Below are 27676 nucleotides of genomic sequence, written 5' to 3' on the forward strand. Positions count from 1 at the left end.
GAGTCAAATTTGCCTTATATATACACAGTAGTTTTATTAGGTACACCTGTCCGACTGCTCGTTAACACTTAATTTCTAATCAGCCAATCACATGGCGGCAACTCAGTGCCTTTAGGCATGTAGACATGGTTAAGACAATCTCCTGCAGTTCAAACCGAGCATCAGTATGGGGAAGAAAGGTGATTTGAGTGACTTTGAACGTGGCATGGTTGTTGGTGCCAGAAGGGCTGGTCTGAGTATTTCAGAAACTGCTGATCTACTGGGATTTTCACGCACAACCATCTCTAGGGTTTACAGCGAATGGTCCGAAAAAGAAAAAACATCCAGTGAGCGGCAGTTCTGTGGGCGGAAATGCCTTGTTGATGCCAGAGGTCAGAGGAGAATGGGCAGACTGGTTTGAGCTGATAGAAAGGCAACAGTGACTCAAATCGCCACCCGTTACAACCAAGGTAGGCAGAAGAGCATCTCTGAACGCACAGTATTGCGAACTTTGAGGCAGATGGGCTACAGCAGCAGAAGACCACACCGGGTGCCACTCCTTTCAGCTAAGAAAAGGAAACGGAGGCTACAATTTGCACAAGCTCATCGAAATTGGACAGTAGAAGATTGGAAAAACATTGCCTGGTCTGATGAGTCTCGATTTCTGCTGAGACATTCGGATGGTAGGGTCAGAATTTGGCGTCAACAACATGAAAGCATGGATCCATCCTGCCTTGTATCAACGGTTCAGGCTGGTGGTGGTAATGTCATGGTGTGGGGAATATTTTCTTGGCGCTCTTTGGGCCCCTTGGTACCAATTGAGCATCGTTGCAATGCCACAGCCTACCTGAGTATTGTTGCTGACCATGTCCATCCCTTTATGACCACAATGTACCCAACATCTGATGGCTATTTTCAGCAGGATAATGCGCCATGTCATAAAGCTGGAATCATCTCAGACTGGTTTCTTGAACATGACAATGAGTTCACTGTACTCAAATGGCCTCCACAGTCACCAGATCTCAATCCAATAGAGCATCTTTGGGATGTGGTGGAACGGGAGATTCGCATCATGGATGTGCAGCCGACAAATCTGCGGCAACTGTGTGATGCCATCATGTCAATATGGACCAAAATCTCTGAGGAATGCTTCTAGCACCTTGTTGAATCTATGTCACAAAGAATTGAGGCAGTTCTGAAGGCAAAAGGGGGTCCAACCCATTACTAGCATGGTGTACCTAATAAAGTGGCTGGTGAGTGTATATTGATAGTATAAGCGAAGTCAGGCTACTAGGTCAGTGAACCCCCTGGACCACTGCAGAAGATAACATGAGCCAACACCTGAGACCGGAGTCTAAGTGGCACCGGTTTTCACCAGAGCCTGCCGCGAAGCGGCTTGGTCTTGCTGCGGCGTGGTACCGCTAGGTCGTTCCACAGGTGCGACTTGTCGGTGGTGGCAGCCAAGGTCGTGGTACAAAATGGCCAGGCAATCTCGTGGTCGGGGACAGGCAGATGGTCAAGGCAGGAGGCAACGATTCTGGGACAGAGCAGGAGGTCAGGGCATCCAGCGGAGGAGCGTAAAACGGGAACAGGTCTGAGGTCACAATGGGGAATCCAATCACAAGCACTAGGCACAGGACAAAGCTTTCTCGATGGCATATAGCATGAAGATCCGTCAGGGAATGCTAGGAGACTCCGGGCTTTATTCATTTCCTAAAAAGGGCCAGCACCAATTAGTGGTGCTCTGGCCATTTAAATCTTCTGAAGCCAGTGCGCGCGACCTAGGAGATGGGAACACGCGACCTAGGAGATGGGAATGCGCATGCACGGCTGCTGAATAGGAATCAAGAACAAGGAGAGGTAAGACACAGCGGAGGGGCGCTGGGGCACACCGAGGATCACGGGTGAGCCCACGACCCAAGACATGGGTCGCAGGAGCACCCGTGACAGTATCCCCCTCTTCTTTGGCTGGAGGAATCTCTGCAGGAGACTGTGGTCCAGAATGTTATCCTCGGGTTCCCATAATCTCTACTCCGGCCCGAACCCCTTCACCATCTTCATATCTAGGACCTCTTTTACCTCGAAGACATCGTGGAGTGAGCCTCAGGAGCAGGAGGAGGTACCTGAGACAAACCTGAGAGTAAAGAGACATGGAAAGTGTTCGAGATGTGCATGATGGAAGGATTGACTGGATTGATGAAAGTAAGCACCTCAAATGGACCCAGCAAACGAGGACCAAGTTTATAACCAGGGATCTTCAGTCAGACATAACTGGAGGACAACCAGACTTTGTCACCTGGAGAGAAGACAGGAGGAGACCTGCGCTTCTTATCCCTCTGGAGCTTGGTCCAAGCAAAGCCTTTAGCTTGGAAGAAGAGATTGGCAATAGGTGGAGAAGATGGCAGACTAGGAAGAGGGACAAAATGGGGCCATTTTGAAAAATGGTCTGCCACCACCCAGATAATGGTATTGAAGGTGGAAGGTCCGTGATGAAGTCCATAGTCACGTGAGACCACGGGCAGCTGGGTATCGGCAATGGCAGAAGGAGACCAATAGGCTTGAGATGTAACGGCATATTCTGGGCACAGGAAGCGCAGGAAGCCACAAAGTCCCAAACATCCTTGACCAGATCTGCACCCCAGGATGCCCAGCCACACGTGAGCAATGTCCCCAAGTCAGAATTTTCTTCCGTAGAGCCAGTCTGACATAGGTCTTGCCAAGAGGTAGTTGATGAAGATCAAGCAGGAGGAGGTACCTGAGACAAACCTGAGAGTAAAGAGACATGGAAAGTGTTCGAGATGCGCATGATGGAAGGATTGACTGGATTGATGAAAGTAAGCACCTCAAATGGACCCAGCAAACGAGGACCAAGTTTATAACCAGGGATCTTCAGTCAGACATAACTGGAGGACAACCAGACTTTGTCACCTGGAGAGAAGACAGGAGGAGACCTGCGCTTCTTATCCCTCTGGAGCTTGGTCCAAGCAAAGCCTTTAGCATGGAAAGGCGAGTCTGCTCCCATATGGACTTTAAATCCTGTACCAATTCTTCAACCACAGGGACGTCCGAGGACACATGTAGAGGAAGAGGAGGGCATGGATGCAGTCCATAGTTGATAAAGAAAAGTGATGAGCTGGCAGAAGCAGAGTCTAGGGAATTATAGGAAAACTCTGCCAATTGCAATCGAGTGGACCAGTCGTCCTGATGGGTTAACTCTCTCCAAGTGACCATTAGACTATGGGTGATAGGTGGAAGAGGAGTCCAACTCTACTTGTAGCTAGTTACACAGAGAACGCCAGAATTTGGAGACGAATTTAACCCCTCGAACAGTTAACAATGTGCTGGGAGTCCATGGAGCCAGAAGATGTGATGGAAGAAGAGATTGGCAATAGGTGGAGAAGATGGCAGACTAGGAAGAGGGACAAAATGGGTCCATTTTGAAAAATGGTCTGCCACCACCCAGATAATGGTATTGAAGGTGGAAGGTCCGTGATGAAGTCCATAGTCACGTGAGACCACGGGCAGCTGGGTATCGGCAATGGCAGAAGGAGACCAATAGGCTTGAGATGTAACGGCATATTCTGGGCACAGGAAGCCACAAAGTCCCAAACATCCTTGACCAGATCTGCACCCCAGGATGCCCAGCCACACGTGAGCAATGTCCCCAAGTCAGAATTTTCTTCCGTAGAGCCTGTCTGACATAGGTCTTGCCAAGAGGTAGTTGATGAAGATCCACCGGAGCAGCAATAACCAGCTATTCAGGAGACATAATGTGCAGAGAAGCTGGTTCCTCGCCTATGACATCAGAGGCATGTGAAGGGGCATCAGCCTACATATTCTTCTCAGCAGGATGGAATTGGATCAGGAGGTTGAAGCGTGAGAAGAAGAGAGACCAATAATTGAATAGAGTTGAGACGTTGGGCTGTCTGGAGATACAGGAGATTTTTATGGTCTGTATATATGCAGACCAGATTGTGAGCTCCCTCCAAAAGATATCACCATTCTTCCAGGGCAAGTTTAATGGCCAGAAGTTATCTATCTCCTATGGATTAATTCCTCTCTGCATCGGAAAAAGTCTTACAGAAGCCGCAAGTGCGTGTTCAGCCTTTAGGCCCTTTCTGGGTGAGCACCGCACCCACTTAGGACGCATCAACTTCCGGATGAAAAGGCTTTTCTGTATCTGGCCTAGTGAGAACAGGGGCAGAGGCAAAAGTGGATTTCAACCTTGGGAAGGCTTCTACAGCCGCCAAAAAAACATAGGCGGGGTTAGTGCCCTTCTTGGTGAGCGCCAGGATGGGGTATACAAGAGTGGAGAAATGTGGTATAGACTGCCGGTAATAGTTGGCAAAGCCCAGAAACCTCTGTATGGCAAGTAGACCCTCTGGATGCGGCCATCGTAGAACAGCAGACAGTTTGGCAGGATCCACTTGGAAGGTTCTGTCTGAAATTACATAGCCTGGGAAAATGAAGGCTCTGCTGGTGAAATTGACATTTCTCAAGCTTGGGGTAGAGGCAGTTGGCCCAAAGATGTCCAAGAACTTGCCGTACGTGAGACTGGTGGCACTCAAGGTTCGGAGATAATACCAGAATGTCGTCATTATAGACTACGACACAAGTATACAGCAGATCCCTGAAGATGTCATTAACGAAAGTACTCAAAATGTCCATAACCAGTGTTAAAAGCACTCTTCCACTTGTTACCCTTGTGGATCCTGATGAGGTTGTAGGCTCCACGGGGTTGCAGCTTGGAGAAAACCTTGGAGCCAAGCAGGCGGTCAAAGAGCTCCCTGATCAATTGTAACTGATAATGATTCTTAACCATGACCTTGTTAAGAACGTCAATACAGGGTCGGAGTGACCCATTCTTCTTAGTCACAAAAAAGAAGTCTTCACAAGCTGGAGAGGAGGACTTACGTATAAACCCCCTTTGCAGGTTCTCTTGGATATACTCTGACATAGCAGCAGTCTCGGGAACAGAAAGAGGATACTTCCAACCCCGGGGAGGAGAGGCACCTGGCAGGAGATCCACAGGGCAGTCGTAGGGATGGTGCTGTGGCAAAGTCTCTGTTTGCTTCTTCGAGAAAACATCAGCAAAGGCTTAGGAGTTAGAGGAGGCCAAGACATGTACGGGTAGAGGCGCCATCATTCATCGAGACAAACACTCTGGACCCCAGCACAGAATCTCTCCAGTCTGCCAGTTTAGGACAGGTGCGTGGAGCTGCAACCACGGAAGGCCCAGCAGAAGAGACGAGGTAGAGCGTGGCAGTACATAGAAGGACAGTCTCTCTTCATGCAGAGCACCGACTTGCAGGGAAAAAGGCTCAGTTCAATACCAGACCGGATCGGACCAAGGAAATGACCAGAGGATTCTCAAAAAGGATCACAGGGACGTGGTGCCGGGAGACCAGAGCGGCATCCATGAAGTTCCCCGCAGAACCGGAGTCCAAGAAAGCAGAGACCTGGAACAGGAAGCGGGTGCAGGTGCCACAGCTGAGGAGCACAAGAACACTCAGGCGTGGAGAAGCTTTGCTCACACCTAGGGGTGGAAATGTGAAAGATTGCTGATTCTGCAAAGCTAGATATGAATAGTAGGGGCAACATTAGATCATGTGGTCTCAATATCAGTAGAGACTTTGGCATCAGTAGCTTGCATGATCAGAGCTAGATTGACTCTTGGCCTTGCATTTTTATATTCAATAAATCCATATACAGTACTAACCACTTGGCCTAAAGAGGAACAAGTGAATTCCCTGGTGGGTCAATGAGCCATACTGGAACAATGAGAGGAAACCAGCCAAGCAGCAGTACAATGTGTGTCAGTTAAGTTTCTAGAATTTCTGAATGAGATCAGATGCATGTTGCTGTGCAGTGGACCCGCAAAATGAATTTTGCTGGAAGACCCTAAGCATCCCTGCATGACACAGACAAACAGACAAGATAGTATATGTATATACATATATATACTCGAGTATAAGCCTAGTTTTTCAGCACAAAAAAATGTGCTGAAAACCCAAACTCGGCTTATACTCGAGTAAAAAAATATAAGTTTTACCAGTTTTTTTGTGGTAAAATTAGGGGCCTCGGCTTATACTTGGGTCGGCCTATACTTGCGTATATACGGTATATATATATTATATATATATTTATGTGTGTGTATATATATATATATATATATATATATATATATATATATACATCAATCAAACAAACAACCTAGGGTTAAAGTACCCTGGGAAGTCTGAATAATAGTAAACATTTTTTTTAAAAAGTTAAAAAAAAAAACTAAAAATTCAAATCACCCACCTTTCCCTATAACTGTTATAAATATAAATAAACATTAAAAATCATAAACACATTAGGTATCGTCGCATCTGAAAATATCCGATCTATCAAAATATAATAACCTTTTTCACTGCGTTTGACCCCCTAATGGAAAATAGCACCCACTTTTTTGCCATTTTGAAAAATATTAAAAATTCTATAAAAAGTGATCAAAAGGTCATACAGTCCTAAAAATTGTAGCATTGAAAATGTCATCAAAAGTTGCAAAAAATGACACTACCCACAGCTCTGTATACCGAAGTGTGAAGTGCCAGAAGATGGCAAAATAATTTTTTGATTTGTTGAGGTTTTCATTTTTGTAAATGTATGAAAACATTATAAAACCTATACAAATTCGGTATTCCCGTAATCCTACCGACCCAAAGAATAAAGTAGACATGTCATTTGGGGAGTACAGGAAATCCATAAAATCCAAGCCCACGAGATTTTATTGCATTTACTGCATTTGGAATTTTTTCCCCGCATGGAATATTAAATACCATCACTATGAAATTGGTTATGCAGAAAAGAAGACATCAGACAGTTCTGTACATGTAAAAATAAAAGGTTATAGATTTTTGAAGGGGGGAGTAAAAAATGAAAACACAAAATTGATAAAGGGCTGCGACGGGAAGGGGTTAAAAAGTTGCAAAGTCACTCCAGTTGCAATGATGAAGTGATAGGGGATTTAACCGGTGGGTATGGTTTTAAACTACAATCCAAAACTTAAGAACACGCAACTTACAGACAACCCCTAGTTATAAACAGACCTCTCTATCCACTGTAACCTCTGGTAAAGCTATTTATATCCTGATAATTTACTGATCTTTAGCCCCAGGTTGCAATGATCAACATAAGAGTTATCAGAGGTGTCTGCAATGAAACTTTATAGCTGACCCGTGTACCCATAACAACCAAAAATTATGAACATCCTATTGTCTCAGAGATGAAAAATACTTTGTCTGGAGTTTTACCAAATATACCAGTTAAGATCTATATAGAAATTCAGGTTAAACATAAACCTAAAGAAGCTATCCACGTAACCTGGCAACTCAACCCCTGTACTACTGACAGCTAAGGGTATGTCACTATTGAACCCCATCCAAAAACATTACTTGCTGAGCATTGATGTTGCGTTCTATGCTTTTGAAATACTAGTCTGAGATACATTGATGTTTCTACAACTTGAAACTGGTCATAAATGCTAAGTGAGAACAAGAAAAAGATGAACAATCTGCATGGGAACAAAGTTTCGAGGAGATGTGTGTTGTGTGGAAAAAACAATCTTCCTTATATTGCCCCACATTAAATTTTACAAAATTGTTCACTATGTTTTAAATGGACCATTTTTTATCAATGGATATGTAAAGGTAATAGTGGAGCTGCAGTTTTTATTGGCCATAATCATTAGACCATTTGTACTATTTTTTGCAGTTATATATAATCTTTTATTTACATTAGGGAGGTCAATTTTAGTGCATTTTTTGTCATCCAAAATGTCATACTTTTTCCAGTTTATGTTTGATCTAAGAAAATGCTTTCTCGGCAGCCAAGGCTGTTAGTGTAGAACTTTATCAATAGGTTACAAGGGTTCCTGGAGACAATCCAGACAAGCTTCCCTTTTCTTCTGTTATCATCAATCTGTTACTCATGTCTTTACTATATGTACTTTATTCCATATCTGGCGCTGTTGTCAAAATATGCCATGATGTTCCCCTAAATGTTATGACAAGCTGCGACATATTGACATCTTAGCCTGACTAGCACATGCCTAATAACTTTAATCCCAGTTACTTCTCCAAAGATCCTTCTACAAATTGGAAACTTAAATAAGGAGATGCTTTAATATGTTAACAACAAACACAGCAATTAAATAACCATTACATGATCCTTCTGTATACTGTGCTGAGCGAGCCAGAGCTTGTAGATATGCAAGTATTGTTATTTGTGTTATTATACTGTTGTGTGTGGTCTCTGCTGAGATATGGATTTAAATGTATAGTACATAGGATTTCCCTACTTGTAATGTCAGAAAACATCTTTTAAAGTAGCATCTTTTTTAATTGTAGGTAATATTTTAAGAATAGAATTGTAGACAATTAGCTAAATCCCAGACTGAGGTGGAAGCAGATTTCTGATTTCTGTGAGTCTAAACAGTAAAGTTAATCAAATAGCTTTTTATCAGTTTCTGAGATTGACAGTACCCACTGCCATGTTGTATAGCTTACGTACCTTTGTTCAATTTTTTTACGACCTAGGATTTTGGTATCATTGAAAAAAATAACAAACATAGCATTTTTAGCATATAGGACCAAAATTGTTTGACAACATGAAATACATGGTAGCCCCATCTTACTTTTCAGTTCTTGTAATACTCACCTATATGGTTCTATTATGTAATGTATTTGTACATTGTGCCATGTTATGTCTCAAGTATGTTATCGTAGCTTTGGTTTAAAACACGGTATATTGTATGCCAGCTAAGATAATTGTAAGTTAAGATATAATAAAAGATAATAATATCCATCATGTCTACAACAGATTTTATATTAACCATGTTAACAAGTCATGCAAACATACCATAAAATAACGTTTTCAATAGGTCACAACAGATGCCAAAATAGAAGGACTATGGCACTTTCTAGAGTGCACAACACTAACATGACATGAAGCAACACTTGAAGCAAAATGACTAGAATATACAGTATATACACACACAACCGCACTACCTCAAAAGTTTGAGGTCACTTACAAATTTTCTTATTTTTGAAAGAAAAGCACATTTTCTTTCAATTCAGCTAGTAAATGACTATTCTAGCTGCAAACGGCTGGGTTTTAGTGCAATATCTATACAGATACAGGTATATAGGCCCATTTCCAAAAACCACCACTCCAGATTAATTAAATAGTTCCCTCCAAACACCAGTGTCAACCTCTACAGTGAAGAGGCAACTCCAGTATTCTGGCCTTCAGGGCAGAGTGACAAAGAAAAAGCCATATCTGAGACTGGATAATAAAATGAAAAGATTATTATGGGCAAAAGAACACAGACATTGGACAGGAAGTAAGATAGGAAAAAAATGTTATGGATAGTCAAACCTAAATTTGAGGTGTTTGGATCACACAGAAGAACATTTGTGAGACAATGCAGCCTAAATGCAACTTGATTTCTCGGTTCTACAATGGGTGTGGAAAGTATTCAGACCCCTTTTAAATTTTTTACTTTTTGTTTCATTGCAGCCAATGAAAGATCAGAAAAGTTCTTTTGTTGTCAATTAATATACACACTGCACCCCATCTTAACAGAAAATCGCACACTGTAACAGATCTGGAGACACGGGACAGCCTCGGATCTTATAAAGACCTGAGGCTGAGGTACCATTGAATAGATTTTTAACAAATATTTGTTACATTGTTTTGTTTTTCACTTTCATGTGTATTTCTTGAGAGATCCCTATTTATTTGAACATTTTTTGTAGGCATTCGATTTTGACAATTACACTGCCAAATGTCAAAGGAAATTACTTGAATCAATGTAATTTTTCCTGGGAAATCCAAATCTGCAATAAATAATGGGGGTTTTCAGTTGTGATAATAATCATCTTTATTCTTATAGCGCCGTCATATTCCCTAGTGATTTACAAATCATAGGGGACATATACAAATAAAATAAGTCAATACACGGTCATATGGAACAATGGGAGTGAAGGCCCGGCTCGCAAGAGCTTACAAAGCAAGAGCTTACAAAGCAAGAGCTTATGATCATTTAAGATTTTAAGGTTGACCCCTGCCGAGTGGGCCAAGTTTGGATCGAATTTTGAAGAATGTTTGACACGTATATTTTTAGTTTTTTGATCTGATGTGTATTTTGCAAGATGTATATAAAAACACAGAAAAAGCAGCATTCCAAAAAGAAAATAGGTGTACTTTATTCCATGGTAAATTGCCATGTTTTGGTTACAAACACCCTTCCTTAAGCATATCAGAATACAAATGGCAGTAAGTATATAAAGGTGAAGCAGCAGGCCGAATGGCTCAAAGTGACAGTGTGTAGTAAGGAAAAAAAACTTTGTAAATATTACATAATTTTGCATTCTAAAAAACAGTGCGTAAATAAAAACACTCATGATTTCATAATATATGTATAAATTCACAAAGGTACAGTGACACATGTAAACTAATCATAATAATTAAGAGCACCCCCTCTCATATCTAGCCTACCCCCTCCTCTCCTTCATACAGAAAACTTATTTTAAAGATACCATAGGGACCACGTTGATCTCTGTATGCAGCATGTAATATTGCATAGTGCACAACCATCTCCAGATTTGCTTAAACTGAAGTCTCACTCAGTGCTAGTGAACAGGATAACGTCTATGCCGATGACACACCCCAAATTGGGTAAGAGCAAGTTCAATAAATAAATATTGTGGAAGAGCATTGTTATAAACTAAGCCAATAAGAGATCCTCCTTAGGGTACCTTCACACGGCTGTCTAGGGGGATGTATATGCGGCCAGAAATATACGGCCGCATATATGCCCCCATAGACTGCAATGGCGACCCCCGCGGCAGTACGGTGCTACACATGGAGAAAAGATAGAGGCGGACTGTGGCCGGGCTGCGGCTGGGTGGGCATACGGCTTTGTGAATGTACCCTTATTGCAGGACACAACCACAGATCTGTGTAAAATCTGTAATTGGTGCAAAGAAAAGTATGTATTCCCTATCAGTTCAAAAAGGACACATCTGGCAGGTCAGGTGTTCAGAGGCTGCTTATAATAATGCATATTTTTAATTTCTAATACAAAAAGAGAATAATGTAAGCACAATGTCAAAAAATAATATAAAAAGATACCAATTGACAACAAATACATTCACATACACAATTGTATCCCAAACCAGATTCCTTTCATGCACTATGTATCATCCAATCGTTCACAAGACTTGCAGCATACTGTTTAGATGAAACTCAATATTCAGACCTTCAGTGTACCCAAAGTATGAATCCACTGGAGTTCTTTTTCCTTAATATTAATTCCTTATTGCCACCACGGCACAAGGGAGGAATATGGTCTATTAGCATACACTAGGGTTGATCCTCAGTATGTCCCGTTTCAGCAAAGGGCCTAGACACTGGTAAATCAAGTCTCTATTTCCTTATCGCATATCTGTGGTGATTCAATCTTGTCTGAAAGTCGAGTGTCATTTCCCCGATGTATAATAAATTGCATGGACAACTCAACATATAGATCACAAAATCACTGTTACAATCTAAGTAATGCCTTATCAAATATTGCTTCCCTTTGTGCACAAAGTATTCACCTTTGATCATACACTCACCGGCCACTTTATTAGGTACACCATGCTAGTAACGGGTTGGACACCCTTTTGCCTTCAGAACTGCCTCAATTCTTCGTGGCATAGATTCAACAAGGTGCTGGAAGCATTCCTCAGAGATTTTGGTCCATATTGACATGATGGCATCACACAGTTGCCGCAGATTTGTCGGCTGCACATCCATGATGCGAATCTCCCGTTCCACCACATCCCAAAGATGCTCTATTGGATTGAGATCTGGTGACTGTGGAGGCCATTTGAGTACAGTGAACTCATTGTCATGTTCAAGAAACCAGTCTGAGATGATTCCAGCTTTATGACATGGCGCATTATCCTGCTGAAAGTAGCCATCAGATGTTGGGTACATTGTGGTCATAAAGGGATGGACATGGTCAGCAACAATACTCAGGTAGGCTGTGGCGTTGCAACGATGCTCAATTGGTACCAAGGGGCCCAAAGAGTGCCAAGAAAATATTCCCCACACCATGACACCACCACCACCAGCCTGAACCGTTGATACAAGGCAGGATGGATCCATGCTTTCATGTTGTTGACGCCAAATTCTGACCCTACCATCCGAATGTTGCAGCAGAAATCGAGACTCATCAGACCAGGCAACGTTTTTCCAATCTTCTACTGTCCAATTTCAATGAGCTTGTGCAAATTGTACAAATTGTTCTTAGCTGAAAGGAGTGGCACCCGGTGTGGTCCTCTGCTGCTGTAGCCCATCTGCCTCAAAGTTCGACGTACTGTGCGTTCAGAGATGCTCTTCTGCCTACCTTGGTTGTAACGAGGGCGATTTGAGTCACGGGTGGCGATTTGAGTCACTGTTGCCTTTCTATCAGCTCGAACCAGTCTGCCCATTCTCCTCTGACCTCTGGCATCAACAAGGCATTTCTGCCCACAGAACTGCCACTCACTGGATGTTTTTTCTTTTTCGGACCATTCTCTGTAAACCCTACAGATGGTTGTGCGTTAAAATCCCAGTAGATCAGCAGTTTCTGAAATACTCAGACCAGCCCTTCTGGCACCAACAACCATGCCACGTTCAAAGGCACTCAAATCACCTTTCTTCCCCATACTGATGCTCGGTTTGAACTGCAGGAGATTGTCTTGACCATGTCTACATGCCTAAATGCACTGAGTTGCCGCCATATGATTGGCTTATTAGAAATTAAGTGTTTACGAGCAGTTGGACAGGTGTACCTAATAAAGTGGCCGGTGAGTGTATATGAACAATTTACACATGAAAGACACAGTTAGGCCCCCTTGTGCGTGTGTCCATATATCCCCTTTTCAATTTTCTTTTTCAAGGGACCTTCATCTGTTTCTTTTTCAAGGGACCTCCGTCTGTCCCTAATATTTTTAGATTGTCTATATGAAAATAGAAGAGGATTTTTAAATTCTGGAATGTTTACTTGTTCTCTTTCTAAAGCAGGCCAGTGCTTCTTGTGCTATTTTGTACTATTTTCACACTGTTACACTTATAATACAAGGAGTTAATAGATCTTCCCTATCTCTCCCACGAACAGTTATAACATATGTTACAAAGTGTCTTGTATCAGAAGGGGAAAGTATGTCAGTAGGGTAACTCTCACGAGAATGAACTCTGCCGCGATTCACTTACATCGTGCGTCCTTACGTGTGTTGCTCTCCGCTCAGGTCCGCCGGAGTTCACCATCTTCTTCCCGATGCATGTAACTGCATGGCTTGCGATACAATTTTAAATTTAAATCCTGTTTTCTGTCCGAATTAGTCGGCTCGTCCGACGGCTCGCCCCCCGATTTCTGTTGCATGAAAGCCGATGCTGATGCGCCAAAATACGATCGCATGCGACACAATCGCCTTCTAAATCCCTGTCCCAGTAGCGCGATCCCCGAAAATGTTGGAAAACCCGCCAGAAATGCATCCGGAGGACCGTTAGTAAATAGACCATAGTCTTAAAGCCCATGCATGCAAATAATTCTTGGAAAGCAAATACGTTTTTCACAATGGGAAAAAAGGAAACTATACCTCTACTGCTAATTTTAAAGAACATCTATCATCAGATTAACTGATGGTAGATGATAGTACTCATCTCCATGTTCCAATGTACTGCGCTTGTATCTGCTTTTACTAGCCACTGGAAAGAGGGCATTTTTCAGTAAAACACTTTTATTTGGTATTGAAATTAGTCTGAGACGCTCTGCACTCCACACAGCCCGGATTTAATCTATTCACTCCTCAGGCCCTGCTTTGTCCTCTTCCAAAAGGGAAAAATTTAGGAGAAGCAGTGACTGGAGTGCTTTTTCCTTTTGGAAGAGACTTACTGGTTTGGATTTTATCCCTAGTCATGTCACTAGGGTTTATGGAAAGTTGGTCATTGATTTATAGGGAAAGTTGCCTTATTTAAGGAAGCACTAGGGGCATGTTTTTCTTTTGTGATTCTGGAAAACTTGTTTGCATATTCTTTTCCCAAAGTTTCTTGTAGTCTCTTGAGCTGCATGTTGGTAGTGTGTCAGATCCCTGCCTATGTGTAAATACTTTCCTATCCTAAGAATTTGAAAAAAAATGGAATACTGTTCAACCAAAAAAAACTAAACTGTTTAAAACAATCCTACCACTTGTATATCAATACATAAGTTTCGCAAACTACTCTAAAAAGTTGCTAAAATGCCAAAGATTTTGTGTTCTTGATTTCACTTCTCCACTAGCTTGGTGACAAGGCATAACTTACAATGCATAAAATATATGACACGAAAGAAGATCAAAGGGTCATAAGCAACCATTCTATGTAACACCACTGGGTTAAATGTGTTATTACTACAGTAATACTTTATAAACTTTATACCAACATGGGCATGCGACAATACTACAAATCAAGTTTCTGTAATGCCCTAGACTTGAACTGTTTGATTGACATGTTTGTGGTAAAACAGTAGATGAGGCTTTAGAATGTTCCATTTCTTTTTTCCTAAAGAGAGTGAAAGGGGTTAATCCTACATTGTCTGCTTGTAAAACATTTGGTAAGTTCTTAGCTCTTCTCTAGATCCATTCCATGCTTACGATCTAATCTTTAGTCTCTCTTCATATGGTTTGACTTCAATTAAACTTGCAGCCACCAGCACTCCTGCAATCTCATCTTTTACAACCAGTAATCCATGTTGATAGATGCCCAGTTGGTGTCAGTGGATCCTCCTGTGTACATTGCGTGCGCTCTCTGTGTCAAGCGCTTGAAAGCTTTCTGAGAATATTTGGCATAGGTTTGGTTGCTTGCACAGTATTAAGTAATAATGCATCAGGTACCTGCAAGCAGACAGACAGAAATGGATATTTGACAGGCAAAGGAGACTCTCTTTTTTTCTTTGGGCAGCCTGAAATCTATTCAAAGTCACAGACTGGAGGATTTTCATTAGGTGCTGACATATACAGGTTTGAGCGATACAAGCCAATGCAAAACTGACAAGATTTGAAGTCAAGCATGTCAGTAATTTACAGCATCCAAAGAACATTGAAATGCTTTGAATATTCATCCCAGGAGTCATTTGCAATAACCACCACACTCTCATTTGCATGAAGAAAGCAGCCACCAAATGGTGTCTAAGATAAAGTACAAATGCTCTGCAAAATAAGTAACAAAATGTAAAAAGTGACCGTTGAATCTGATATTATCAAACCTATAATTTAAAATATATGGTAATATATATTCAAATAGGGCTGCATTTACATGAACGTGAGCAGGACGTATGTACGGCCGCAAGCTTGTGGCTATACATACGTCCCACGTAGACAGCAATAGCCACACGGAACGTTCAGGAGAGCACAAAATACGCTCACCGTACCGTTACGTAGCCACAAAAACATAGAGCATGCTCTATCGTCGGCCATATTATTGGCCGTGCAGCATTATTTCCAATGGTGGTCACTCCTCCTCCTCCTCTCCAGGGCGGGTCACATATGTGCGGCTCCAGTTGGGCATATGTTTGCTTAAATGCAGCCTAAAACTGGGTCAGTAAGTGCAAAATTGTTTGACTGCCCAGACCCTATGACACAAAAATTAAATCATGGGTCAAGGTGGTTGTCAGAGCTCAGATGAACACTTCAACCTCTTCATTCCTTGATCATGCAGCAGAATACCCCCTAAGAAACATGTGACAGTGCAGCTATGACTCATATAATTTCAAGATGCTGTAAATAAACACATCCTGTTTATCATGATTAAGAAAAGATGGCAAGATCAGTTAATAATATATAATTACTAAATAATTTAGCATTTATATACAAATTCTTTAAAATGATAGTCCTTCTGAAAGTGTAGGCAGCATGGTGGGTTCCAATTTGATTCATCCAACTATTCTTGAAAGTGTATGGCCACCCCTATGTACTGTAGTCTCTGGATGCTCTAAATTCACCTCTACCTAAGATCCAATTAAGTTTAGTTGCCTTGTCAGGCAATGTCACCAGCTTGTGCCTGCTCCTCTATAGCAAAATCTTTGGCAAACCTTTTAGAGCCTGAGTACCCAAACTTCAACCAAAAGCCACTTATTTATTGCAAAGTGCCAGCAAAGCAATTTAAGCAATAATTTATTTTTCCCTGTTCTTTTACAATTTTCAATTGTATTAGCCTCCTGAGGACACCAATGCAGTTAAAAGGATGAGAGCAAATTTGTCTATCGTTGCAAGAAGATTCTGCATGAAATCCTGCATGGTGAACTCCATTCTGGGGTGATGGCCTGGGTACCCACAGAGATGTCTCTGAGTGCCGCGTCCGGCACCCGTGCCATTGGTTCGCCACCACTGCTCTATAGGAAAGACTGTACTAATGTCTATGATGAACTGTCAGACTTGTTCAGTACAGTAAAAGTCTTTTTGGTGATCAGATTGGTGAAAATATTGGGATATACATTGCTATTGTTGCTAGCAAACTCTTGAACAACAATATGATTATCCCTTGATAGTTGCTTTACTCTTTGATTTATAAGGTGACTGTCCACCAAAATGTTCATTGAATAAACTACCCTTATGTGGAATAAGTTTCATGAAGTATTTGTTTCTCATGAAACAAATTTTGGAGCTAGCACCTAGCACAAGTAGCAGGTTTTTATTCAGCTACTGGACAAAGAAAACCACAGCAATTACCTATATTAACCGATCCTCTCATTTATACTAATTGCAACCGTGCATGAAGACATTTTCTTCATTGATCTAGATAAGACAAGCTCCTCAAGCACATGAACAATAGTCTCGTGATTAAATGAGTAAATTCTTTGTTAATCCAGATTTTTGGGACAAGGTGCTCAGTGTAAATGGAGCATAGTGGAACCTAAATGCATTACTCAAGAAACACATCAAAAACCATTCCAACGGTGACAAATCACCTGCTGATTGAGCATCTGAGGACAGGACACCATGAATGATGAAGCAGCACCTAATAACTGATCAGCATTCTTTAGGGTCTTTTTTCACTGGATTGAACTAGATTAACTCATGCAGTAGATGATAATTGAGACATTTGGCATCAAAGCTGTGGGATTTTCTTGTTAATGTTTACATTTAACACTTTTCAAATAATAATAGTATTCTTATAAAGATGTTACAATGTAGTTAAGATAATGAAAACTATGCTATTTTTGGAGTCTTAAAATTTTATTTGTACAAATTGTAAAAATCACATTGTGTAAAGTTCCTTTATTTTCTGATAAAATATAAATGTGCTCCTGCAATAGTTATCCATTACAGAATATTTATGTGAAATGTTAGAGCTACAGAAATATTACGTGGGAATAACTGCTGCTTTAAAGGTTCACTCTATTTTTAAATTTCTGTCTACCAGTCTTGACATTAGAAAGTTTAAGATATTCTTGACTGCCTGCTGTCGTTGTATGGTCAATGAAGCCTGTGCGATTGTGTGTTTACACCGAAAGCTATAGAAGGCAGCCAGTGTGATCTGGCAGCCAAGTCTAGGGTGCCCCTTTGCAGACAGGTGGACATTGGAGAGGGGTTGGAAGTGGTTTTTACCAATACTGTCCTCTCTGTTTCTTATAGACAGCCCTCAAGTGCTGTTAAGAGAATATAAAGCAATGTTCCCAAAGGTCTTTTCTGACCTTTGATGGACAGCATGTAGAAATAAAAAGTAAAAGTTAAAAAAATGAATAAATAAAAAAAAAAATATCCCAAATATGTTTTTGCATCACCAGTCATAATTCCAGAAGGCACCCAGTTACGCTAAAACAGAGATGTGATTTATCAAAATGTCTAGCATAAAGTGTCAAACACTTTTAAAATGTCTGTTTTAGAGTGACGTTATAATACAAGCAGACAAAAAGAGTTAAATACTGTCGCTTTTAAGCCCAAAATATTATTTAAAAGTAAAAATGAAAAACAAAAAAAATGAGACAAGAATCCATTATTTCTACCAAAAAACATTGTAAAAATCACCTTGCTCAAAAAGAACTTAGAGCCATCCAATGAGCACATATAAAAAAATCCTTACAAATTGTGTCGAAACCTGATTAAACAAATTATGCTGGTCTTCAACTGGTTAAGAATTTCCTATTACTTATGGAATAGACTGCAATGTGAGCACATTTGTAACACCCCTCTAGAAGTGAAAATAACGGTATACAAAAGTGGAAATATTGTTACAACACACAATTATACTTGACAAACAGTTTCATTTACTCTGCAGCCCTAAAGATACACATGCAAAATAAACTTGACAAGTGTTTAGTGTCTGTGTCCTTATGTCATAAGAGGAAGCCTGGTTTGTTATTAAACAATGTTTACTTACCTGACTTGTGTAGCCTCCATGTCTTGTGGTCACCATGTCATTGAGCCAAGTGTTTATGGTAATAATAGTTTATTTTATGTTTGCATTGTATATGTTTGCTCAAGACCAAGTACGAGCATATCATAAAATTACTGTGTAGAGATTTTCACGGAACAGCATCTTCCTGAGTATTCTGATGAGTCTTTGTACTATTCTCTAAACACAATTCTGTAAAACATTTGTCATGGAAGTAAACCATGCTGAATTGACACATTAAGGTATATTTTTTAAAAAAACATAATAGTAATATTTCTTTAGAGTTTAAGACTTTATTAGGTAGCAGTACTGGAGAGATGTGTGACTAAACCCTTGTGTATGTTGCTATTGGTAAAAGGACTGTGAAAAATGATTTTATATTCCTCAAATGTGGAATTTGAGTGTTCTTTGATCTCCACATTGCAACTGCTTCCCATCCCCTCTGCTCTGCTGTAAGATCTAAACAGGTGCCAGCTACAGCAGAAGGGAGAAGCTGTACAGAAGTGGGGCACCTGGGAATATGGGAGATTTGTTATTAAAAATAAAAAAATGTTAGACCTTCCAGGTAGCCTGCCCCCCAGGTGGTGGTGCTGCAGGGGTGACTGTTCCACAGAGTACCACTGCGGGGGTGGGATCAGGTCGTAGTCACAGCTCCCACCTCGCTACTTGTTGGAGAGTAGCACGAGAGCTGTTTGATAGAGAGCTGGGGGGAATATTTATCATATGCCAGCGCTCTTGCGCAGCCCGATACATCAAGAGGCTCCAGCTTCTTGATGTATCCAGCTGCGTCCTGCATGCCTACTAGGGCTTGAGGGCAGCACTGGTTACTGGGGGCACAATTTGCTACTGGGGGCAGCATTGTGACTACTGGGAGCAGCATTGTGACTACTGGGAGCAGCATTGTGACTAAAGGATGCAGCCATGTGCCACTACTGGGAACAGCACTGTGGCTACTGGGAGCAGACGCTGTGACTATTGGCTAATGTGGTGCATAACTGTGACTGCAAGTTCTGGATGGAAGAAGCTGACATATCCTCTGGATAGAAGAAGACAATGAAAGAGAATTCCCCTGACCAAAGATGTCATGTGTGAGTTGCCAGATTTATAGTGCTGGTATAACACACTAGCTCACAATTCTGCACTCAATACATTACGCTGACTTTGGATTCGGTTCTGTTTTCATGTTCTTATGTGCTTATACATGTCTATATATAATATACATAGATACATACATACTTACATGGCCTTCATGATTAAAGGAGTTGTCCAGGCTTGTATATATTTTTTATTTTACCAGTGGAGTAGAGGTTGTAATAATTGCCTTAGGATTGTGGGCATAGTTAGGTCCCGAGTGGTTATGGTCACAATTTGCATTCGAATTACATTTATCACATTCAAGCATAGTGGAGGAGTGGGACTTTCTGTCGTTCACATGTGCACAATGCAAAAACACATGATGCACATTCTCAATCACAAGAATTTCAGTATAAATGCAGATGCGATCAGGAGAAAATTGTATTTCTAAATGTAATCCAATTGCAGAGTGAGAATGCAGCCAAAATGCATCAACAAACGTATAAGTGCATTTTTCTTTTAACATTAATAGTAATGACTAACAATGTCACACCGCACATGTATTACATGTGATAAAGCATGTTGCCCAATGAAGAGAGCATACATTTAGTCTTTGTAAATATAGAACAGTAGTCATGAGGTATTGCAACACCACATTCCTACAGCAATCATATTTAGCAAAGATTGCAATCTAAATAAGGATATATTGACAAGTGAATACAATATATATAGATTGGATGCCATAAAAAATTACCATCATAAATGTATTTAACAGCAAGTAATGCTAAGATGCTAAGACCACACACAGAGACAACTGACAGGGTACTTAGGTAATTTAGGACAATGGAGAGGGATATGTTTTCTCTGAACTTACATTACTTGTACAATAATCTGGTGATCATATTTCTAAAACGAAACGTGCTAATAGAGTGTTATATACAAGATATTTACCATAGGATATCATGAAAAAAATATTCCCTACCTTCCAGGACCCTGGAAAACTCTACAGAAGCTATGACAGGGTAGGCACAAATAAAGTGTAGATTACCTGCCAATTCCAGCTATCAATGATCAGCAGGGCTAGAAGTGTTGGAGGGTCACACCCCACCGGTGAACCTGTGACTCCACTGGGGTCTGTTATGACCTCTGTGTTGGAGGCACTTGCTGGCAGTTAAGGGGCACTTGTGAAATCTGGAACCAGGAGGCAGAGAAAAGTAAGTAAAGGAGGTCTTCTACTTAAGAACACCCGACTTACAGACAACCCATAGTTACAAATGGACCTCTGGACGTTGGTAATTTACTGGACTTTAGTCCTAGACTACAATAAACAGCTGTAACAGTTATCAAATTGGTGTCTGCAATTAAGATTTATTATTAATCCTGGTTCTTGTGACAATCCAACATTTTTAAAATCCAATTGTCATAGAGACCAGAAAAATGTTGTCTTGGGTTTCAATTATAAAAAATACAGTTCCGACTTATATACAAATTTATCTTAAGAACATACCTACAGAACCTATCTTGTATGTAACCCTGTATACTTTTTTATGCTCACTCTTGCCCCAGCCTCATGAATTACAATGAGAATTGACCCAAAATTGTGGACAAATTGCAGTCAAATAGTAGGAAAAAATAATAACAGCACCCATCTTTATTCAGTATAATAAACAAACGTGCATGTACTATAAACAAGGCACTTGTACGTCCATTTTCTAGAAGACATTTTGTTTCAATGAAACTGGGAATAATAGACCTGCATGTGTCCAGAGGTCATTAGGTGCTAATAAGGGCCACATATACAGTGTTGAGGGATGGCGTCATTCTTGTTTTGGCTGTAATAACAGACATGTATCAGTACACCTGCATTGTATAGACTTGTTTAAGGCTAAGTAATTAGGTGATTGAGAGGTAATAAGTCGAAAGTGGAGGGGAAGTAGAGCACATTTAGCAAAATACAAGTTATAAAGCTTCTACAAGTGATGCAATTGCCAGCAGAACACATGCACTTGTATATGAGACCTGTGAAGCTGCCACATGCCAATCTAGTAAAACAAAGTTTATGTCACCACTAACATCTAGGGACAGATTTAACTATAACTCACACCACACAGCTGGGTGTAACCGGCCGACCAGTAGTGCCAACCTGCAGCCAACCAGTTGTGCTAACCTGTAATCTGTATCAGTGTGATAAGGATGCTGCTAGAGTTAAAATTTATGTACAAAACACACTTTATAGTGGGCACACAGTCAAGGTGCAAAGTAATCCCCCCAAATCACCCAAAACTGTATATACCACAACAGGGGAAAAAAATGTATTAAAATGCACTTTGAAATTTTATTTAATATTATTTAAATTTTATTAAATACAAGTCCACAAACAGCAGGCACATTTAAAATACATATAAATGTAATATAAAAACCAGATATTAGTCCATGATGCGACTCAAATACCAGCAGGGAAGCTCCATCACATAGTAACACCTAGAAAACAATATGCAGCTATTCACAACAATGTACAAATAAATAACTCAACAATAAATGCACAGAGTATATGCAAAGAATGGCGCTATATGTAAATCATAAGCAAATAGCAACTATACAGACCAAGATAGTGAAGCTGCTGAGGCGCGGGAACCCCACAAAAACTGCCTACCCCACATATTGATATATGATGCATAAATTCTTGTTTCTTTAATGGGTAGCAGAGCAGACATTGTATTGCACAGAGCTCAGTCCTTGGCACAGCACTCCTCACGTCCGTGATCATGGACTGATCACAAACCAATGTGAACCCGCCCTTAATCTTCTTATTGACCACCCAATGAACAATTACAATAAAATCCAGTAAACCTCTAAGACCGTTAACCATGAAAATTGAGCCATCAAAAATGTTTCATGAGAGGAAAAATATTTGTTTTTAAATTGTGTGACCCTTTTTATATGATCATTACATGTGGGACAACTCCACCACAAACAATAACAGGTTGGCCCATCACTCTGAACAACAGAGATTTTATGATATCCCAGGTGATTTTTTTTTCTTTTAGGATGCCTCTAAGATTTCTGTAAATTATATACTTTGTCTGAGGAATGCCAGCATGCGGAACTGAAATAATCTCAGAGATTACAGATCAGATTATTTTTAGAAAGTTATCAATGCTACATTTGAATATTCATAAATAACCAGCTATAATAGAGATAAACAATGTACATTATGCTTATTTCACATCTGAGGGATTATTCAGTCTAGATAAGATAATACTTATAATGTTCATATTGTTACCTATTTCTATTAGTTTTGTAACTGACCATTTTTATTAATACCCATGTAATTTTTGTAACTATTTTTATTTCAACAAAGGGATTATTACTGTAAATACTGTAAATATTTGGTTTATTTATGCTTATCTAGAAATGTATGCAGATACAAATATATGCAGATTATATAATTTTAGATATCTTCATATTTACACAGTCCTCTACTACATGACTAAATATATACAGGCAGTCCCCGGGTTACATACAAGATAGGGTCTGGAGGTTTGTTCTTAAGTTGAATTTGTATGTAAGTCGAAACTGTATATTTTATAATGGAAGTTCTAGACAATTTTTTTTCTTTTGCCCCAGTGACAATTGGAGTTTCAAAATTTTTGGTGTAATTGGACCAAGAATTATCAATAAAGCTTCATTACAGACACCTTATAGCTGATCATTGCAGTCTGGGACTATAGTAAAGCATCCAGAGAGCTTCACCAGAGGTCACAGTGGGCAGAGGGGTCCGTCTGTAACTATGGGTTGTCTGTAAGTCGGGTGTCCTTAAGTAGGGGACCGCCTGTATATGTATATGTTTGTGTACATATGCAATTATGAGATTCAGTTATGAGAAATTTAGCAACAACAGAACAACAGGTGTATGCATCATAATAGAACCAATATAAAATGAATTAATACCAATTTGCTAGAATCACTTTGTTCTAAGCATTGATCATCTATTTACATAGATCTGTATATTCTAGTCAAATATTGACACAAGAAATGCCTTCACCAGCCTGATGTTGTGTACCAACTACTAGTCTGTGCTATTGGGTTACAGTACATTATAACCACATGAAAATGATTAAATTACAATATGAAAATGCTTCATCACACATTGGTGGGAAGAATTCATTACCACTGGTTTGTTAGTAACACTGTGCTTACACAGTTTTTGATTTTATTAAAGTAAGAACTGTATGAATTAACAATTGTAACACATAAAGTATACTATTTTAATTATTTCATTGTTTACATTTGAAGGGGTTGTCCACTTTCATCCCATAAATTATATTGATTGTGTAATGAAAAGTTATACAATTTTACAAAATACTTTCTGTATCAATACCTCATGGTTTTCTAGATCTCTGCTTGCTGTCCTGCTATAGCATCTATGTTTTATTCTAGTTTATAACAATCTGTCAATGATACTTGATGGACATGCAGGTACACAAGCCGTTATTATCAGAGAGAGTAATCAGAGTTGTGTAATAATAATAGCCCGCGCAAACACAGAAGCTTTCTATAAAAGGACAGCAAGCAGAGATCTAGGAAAGCATGAGGAATTGATGCAGAAAGTATATTGGAAAATTGTATCACTTCATTACAAAAATCAATATACATTATTTGTTGAAAGTAAACAACCCCTTTAAGCTAATGGCCATTGTATTTATAACTTTGGATACTATGCTTAGTTAAATGTGCTTTTCAGCTGAAATGCATAACATAGCTCTTTCCTGGCTCGCCTACCTACTAAAGCAGGTGTCACATTGGCAGTCAGTGCATAGACAAGTATGTATGATATATAATCACTATTTCTGTGTTCTGTGTTTATAAAATAGATATTACTACCATGAGTTCTTAAAAAAATAAAATTTGTGCCCTTCATTAATCTATTTTACGCCTTCAAATGATTCCACATAGTTGCAGTTCTGTGGCTCTTGTTTTTCATAAGTTTGTAGTGTTCTGTTTCAGACATTTGTAGTGGGAAAGAGTTAAATGTCTGCAAGGTGGGTGGCAGTTGTAAAGAATTGGGGGCTTTTATTTTGTCAACTCGGCTCGTTTAGGAATATCCAGGTGTGTTGTTAGTGGGAGGGACTTTTACTGTGACAGCCAGGTCTACAGCAGGCTGTACAGGTTCCAAGTCTAGGCTGTGCCACTATTTAAGGCTGTGTATAAAGTGGAAGCAAGACAGGACAGCTGATATCTGCTTTGTGAGAAGAGTCTGGACCTTGTATCTTTTGCAATAAGGTAAATACTTACACTATACACAGTGTATATGCTTACATCATACACTATTGTCCAATTATTGGTGGTTATAATCAATTTTTCATATATTGTTATTTTACATTATGCATGTTCACATTCTCATGCTGAGTGATGGTTACAATGGTAAAATGTTAAGTTGTTGGGATAGAATTAGTAATAAAAATAAATGCGATGAAGACACTAACTGAAGCAGAGTATGATTAGTATTTGTGTAAGGTTAGTGTTATTATCTATTGGCTATATAAATAAGAATTTGAATGATTACATTTTAAATTTTTAGTGCCAACATATTCTGCAGCTCTTTATACATCAAAAGGAAACACTTCTATAGTGTTTTAAAGGACAAATTCTCATGTGGCCTATTTATGACAAAGATAATATATGTTTTTCATGTATATTATAGTACAACCTGCTTGTGAATTTTTTTACATATATTTGTACGTTTGTTCTACAGATTTCTGTCCGTGGGGCAAAATTGAATAACTGCGAGTATACAAAGGAGTATACAAAAGAAGGGCTGCAAAGACTCTTTCAACTTAAACACAGTTGAATCCTGATTCCAACTTAATTATCTACTGTATCATATTAATATTTGGGTAACAATGTTCGTACATTAAATAGATTTTTTTCCCTTGGATTACATAAGAACTTCATATGAACTAGTTGCTTCTTTTTTAACCTCTTGTAAAAAAGAGGGAATAAAATTGCCTAATAATTGTAAGGAATAAACAAATTCTGAAAAGATGACTGCTGAGAGCCAGCAGTCTCCTACTAGAGCTACCGCAGCAGGCACCAACCTACAGCAAACAAGTAACTTTTCTATGCCTGTAGTCAAGGTGGAGAAGGAGCCAGCAGCTGAAGCAAATCTATCCAGTGGGTCTTCTGAAGTGGAGGACACTCCAAAAGGAAGAAGGAGGAAAAGACCCCTGCAAAGAGGTAAACCACCTTACAGCTACATTGCCCTCATCGCAATGGCCATTGCTCACTCTTCTGACAGAAAGCTTACCCTAGGAGGTATCTACAAGTTCATTATGGAAAGGTTCCCTTTTTACCGAGACAACTCAAAGAAGTGGCAAAACTCAATCAGGCACAATCTTACTTTAAATGATTGTTTCATCAAAATTCCTAGGGAACCAGGCAGGCCTGGGAAAGGCAACTACTGGGCTTTGGACCCTAATGCTGAAGATATGTTTGACAGTGGAAGCTTTCTGAGGAGAAGGAAGAGATTCAAAAGGACAGATCTCACTACATACCCAGCTTACATACACGACACTAGTATGTTCCCATCCCTGCAAGTGAGTAGGCCAACTTATCCTAATTCTGTGTATTCCAATATGACAATGAGCCCCACTTATAGTCAGCAGATCACCCCCCATCCGTCTGTTTACTACCCATCTTCTTCTCCTGCCTTTGGTTCTAGCCAGTCTAGAGTTTTCAGCATTAATACCCTTATAGGGCATTCCAGTGGCACAGAGCATACACAGCAGGCAAGCCGATCCATGAGTCCAGAGGTCAACTCTCCCAATACCAACTCTTGCAATTATACTGGTGCAAGTTATAACAGCCAACCAGGAGGAAGCAGCATGCTACAAAGACCTGCCAACCCCATGCAATATTCCTACCCAATGCCCAACAGCCACATCCAAGTTAATCAAAGTTCTTATTCACATGGAAACACACAGCTGTTTGGCACATCCAGCAGATTAGCCATGCCTACATCTCCGGTAATGAACAGTGATAGCATGGACTTCTATGGTAGGATGTCTCCAGGACAGTACACCTCATTGACTGCCTACAATAGTAATGGACAACTAGCCGGCACTAATGCCTACCTACGACATGCAACATACTCTGGGAATATGGACAGGTTTGTTCCTGCAGTATAATGTATCATATTGTCACGTTAATGCTGCAAATACAGTAATATGCAATAGAAAGTGTAAATGATATTAGCACATGCAGCTATGTTTTTTGCCAATGAAGGCAAATGTATTAACTATGGCATGAGGAGACAAAGCATAGTATCACAGTGATAAATATTAAAACAGGGCTGTGCCATTACCCTTATACTCTTACACTTATAAGATGGACTAACAGATGTAATATCCATCATCCTTTTATTTTTTCCCTATGGGATGGATAGAGAATTCAATATTTTTATTGTGTATTAGTTATTATCCTGCCTTTTCTACCAATGTAGGATAAACATGACATTTTTAAACAGTAAGCTCCTGAAGTTACTTAATAGACATAGACATGGAAGAATGGTAAACACCTGGTAAACACTGCACTTATATTTGGGGATGTGGGTCTATTATTTGTCTAAATACTTTTATATTGTTTTTTATTGTAAATAAAATAAATATTAATGTAAAAAATGAATGTTATGTAATGTGTCTGTCTTTTAATTCCTTATAGTGATAATTGTATATTACATACATCTACTGATCAGTGTTCTATATAACAACTTATTTAGGTCTCGATTATCAGAATACCGAATAGCATTGGCTGTAGTCTAATAATGGTTATAACAAACTTGTTAGCAAAATATATTAAATGTTTTACCATTTTATTGTTGGTTAACTACAAGTATTAATTGTGAGATGAATGATGACTCATAATGAAGTATTTGGGTTTGGGGAAATATAGATAACAAAATGTTTTACAAAATTCTTCAGTTGCTAATTTTAATCTGCGTTTTGCTCTAGATATATGTGTAAACATGGTTAGTGTAATTTTCATGAATGCCTTGAAACAACAAAATAGTCACGTCAGTATTTAAGTTTGCATACAACAATCATATTGGGTAAAGACATTTCCTATTTGAATGTGTTATTCCTTTAAATATATTAAAAAGGTACCTAAAATATTAATATCT

General features: G+C 39.6%; 1 protein-coding gene across 1 annotated transcript; it reads left to right on the forward strand.

Moving 5' to 3' along the window:
- Window positions 1-24704: 24704 nt before the first annotated feature.
- On the forward strand, window positions 24705-27104 carry FOXE1 (forkhead box E1). The gene is made up of 2 exons (XM_072126538.1): window positions 24705-24780; window positions 25253-27104. The coding sequence occupies exon 2, from the start codon at window positions 25542-25544 to the stop codon at window positions 26682-26684; it is 1143 nt and encodes a 380-aa protein (XP_071982639.1). The 5' UTR covers window positions 24705-24780; window positions 25253-25541; the 3' UTR covers window positions 26685-27104.
- Window positions 27105-27676: the final 572 nt, after the last annotated feature.

The sequence above is a fragment of the Engystomops pustulosus genome, chromosome 1, assembly GCF_040894005.1.
Source record: "Engystomops pustulosus chromosome 1, aEngPut4.maternal, whole genome shotgun sequence".
In the NCBI taxonomy this organism is placed as follows: domain Eukaryota; kingdom Metazoa; phylum Chordata; class Amphibia; order Anura; family Leptodactylidae; genus Engystomops; species Engystomops pustulosus.

Coding starts and splice junctions, on each gene's coding strand:
- FOXE1 (XM_072126538.1), top strand. CDS start 25,542: ATGACTGCTGAGAGCCAGCAGTCTCCTACTAGAGCTACCGCAGCAGGC.